The 2987-nt window shown below is 38.9% G+C and overlaps 1 protein-coding gene across 1 annotated transcript; it reads left to right on the top strand.

Annotated features, from left to right (window-relative positions):
• Window positions 1-283: 283 nt before the first annotated feature.
• Window positions 284-1222, top strand: LOC138425084 (putative olfactory receptor 2W6). The gene has a single exon (XM_069562706.1). It carries the CDS (start codon window positions 284-286, stop codon window positions 1220-1222), a length of 939 nt encoding a protein of 312 aa, XP_069418807.1.
• Window positions 1223-2987: the final 1765 nt, after the last annotated feature.

A 2987-nucleotide genomic window follows, 5' to 3' on the forward strand; every position in this document is an offset into this window, starting at 1 on the left:
TTTCTAGGTTTTATCAATTTCTCTATTATAATCTACATTTGGACATTTCATTTGATATTCAACAATTTATATAATGATCTATCACTTAACTATTATACCTTAAATTTTATTTTATTTGTACCATTGAAGAAATACATTTATGTGTTTGATAATAAAGCTGTTATCTATATCATTCATATAATCCTGATTTGAATCTGATAGTGAAGTTTCTGAATACACCCATATGATTTCTACTATATTGATTATTCTACTTTCAGAATTGCTATCAAGAAAAAGAAAAAGAATGATCAATGACAGCTTCTTTGGTGGATTTATACTCCTTGGATTCACAGGTCAGCCTCAGATGGAGATGATTATTTCTTGGGTGGTATTTTTCTTCTACATCATTGCCCTGAGTGGAAATATGGCCATCATCCTGCTATCTTTTCCCGATGACCATCTCCAAACTCCCATGTACTTCTTCCTTAGAAGCTTGGCCATTTTGGATCTCAGTTATACCACAAACATAGTCCCTCAAATGTTGGTCAATATCTGGGGCAAAGACAAGAGAATTACCTTTGGTGGCTGTGCTTTCCAACTTTTCACTGATATGGTTCTCTGCTCAGTTGAATGTATCCTTCTGGCTGTGATGTCTTATGACAGGTTCAGCGCTGTCTGCAGGCCTCTGCACTATATGACCATAATGAACTCCCAACTTTGCCAGGGCCTTGTAGGCACTGCCTGGGTGTTTGGTGTTATTAATTGCATGATACTTTCCCCCTATGCCATGAGTCTTCCTCGATGCCAAAATCACCACCTGGATCACTTCTTTTGTGAAATGTCTGCAATGATCAAGATTGCATGTGTGGACACGATGGCCATGGAGGCAACCACATTTGCCATGTGCCTGATTATCGTTCTTGCTCCTCTTCTTCTCATTCTGGTTTCTTATGGCTTCATTGCTGTAGCTGTGCTCAAGATCAAATCTGCAACAGGAAGGCAAAAAGCATTTGGGACCTGTTCCTCCCATCTCATTGTGGTATCCATCTTCTATGGAATTGTTATCTATATGTATATCCAGCCAGGAAACAGTCCAAATCAAAATGAGGGTAAACTTCTCAGTACCTGTCATTCCATTGTTATTCTCAGCATGAACCCACTGATCTATACTCTAAGGAATAAGGAGTTCAAGGGGGCCATAAAAACACTGATTGGGAAAAGGAAAGTTCTGTGGAAACAATAGGACACTGATTCTTCCTCCCAGAAATTTCTATTATGGAAATGTGTCCTTTACAACCTTTATATGTAGACAATTTATGTTGTGGAAATATATAAAAATTATTATCAAATCTAATGCATTGATGAATAACTAATGTATGATGACACATAAACTGAGGTACCAACACTGTGGTGTTGGAAAAGACTCCTGAGAGTCCCTTGGACTGCAACGAGATCCAACCAGTCCATCTTAAAGGAAAGCAGTCCTGAATGTTCATTGGAAGGATTGATGTTGAAGCTGAAACTCCAATACTTTAGCCACCTGATGCGAAGAACTGACTCATTTGAAAAGACCCTGATGCTGGAAAGATTGAAGGCGGGTGGAGAAGGAGACGACAGAGGATGAGATGGTTGGACAGCATCACCTACTCAAAGGACATGAGTTTAAGTAAACTCCAGGAGTTGTGATGGACAGGGAGGTCTGGCGTGCTGCAGTCCATGGGGTTACAAAGAGTCTGACATGACTGAGTGACTGAACTGAACTGAACTGAAGCAACACTAAAAATAATTTACTGTATGCACTATATACTTAGATCATACATGGCCAAACTTTACTTACATTCCTCAGTTAATTGCCATATTTTCCTTTCATTATGCTAACTAGATATTCTCATAATCTTAAGGGGTTAAAAGCAGCTCTTTATTGACAGCAGTAAAACCACTATTAACCAAGAAGACCAAGAGATTTAGTTATCAATCATCTTCATAGTGGTGCAATGTTAATTGACCACACCAAAATTTTCTTTCCTCTGATATGTTCCTCTATCCATATAATTACTCAAAAAAGTAACTGTGATCACAAAATGAAAGATATTTTATGTCACACACCAGTAACCATCTTTAAGATGTCAATACTAATGCTTTTATTTTTCTCCTGATTTTCCAAATTTCTTATTTTAGAAAGAATTTCTTATTTTTCCAAATTTCTTATTTCTTATTTTAGGGGTCAGCATAGGGGTATAACCTGTTTTGAGAAAAGGTAAAATTTTTGCTCTGGAAATGGAAAAATTGGCACAAAGAAAGGTGATTTTAGCGGTCACTGAAATGTCCTCTTTTCTTTATCTGGAGAACTATCTATTTAGGCCTTCCACCCATTTTTGGACTGGGTGTTTATTTTTTTGATATTGAGTTGCATGAGGTGTTTGTATATTTTGGTGATTAACCCTTTGTCAGTTGCTTTATTTGCAAATATTTTCTGCCATACTGAGGGCTGTGTTTTCATCTTGTTTATGGCTTTCCTTTGCTGTGCAAAGCTTTTATGTTTAGTTAGGTCCCGTTTGTGGAAAGGACGGCCTCTAGACTATGAGCTCAGGCAACCAATAGTCAGAGGGTTAAATCTGAAACAGTGAGCCTATGTGCCTACAAAAGGTATTTAAAGGAAGAACAGGATTTTTCTCAGCAGAATGCCCTCTGCCGTATGACCTACTCTTCCCATGGCCAACATCTACAATTACCTTTTCTGTCAACTACTTTCATACCTGTCATCCTGTTAACCCTTTGCAATAAATCTAGGAGATATCTTTAGCCCCATCACTTGGATCACGCATTGAAAAACAGACACTCCTTCTGGTGGAGAATGTTTTTCTGCTTCCCAGGTCCTAGGGTCGACCTCCATGCGGGTGTGGACACTGGCTCCTGTTGGGGAACGGTACACAGCTATTACAGTCGGGGACCTCAGGGCCCTTGGAGGCAGGTTTGGGACCACAGCGTCTTTCCTGTATGGTTGTTGT

Source organism: Ovis canadensis, chromosome 20 (genome assembly GCF_042477335.2).
Source record: "Ovis canadensis isolate MfBH-ARS-UI-01 breed Bighorn chromosome 20, ARS-UI_OviCan_v2, whole genome shotgun sequence".
Taxonomy (NCBI): domain Eukaryota; kingdom Metazoa; phylum Chordata; class Mammalia; order Artiodactyla; family Bovidae; genus Ovis; species Ovis canadensis.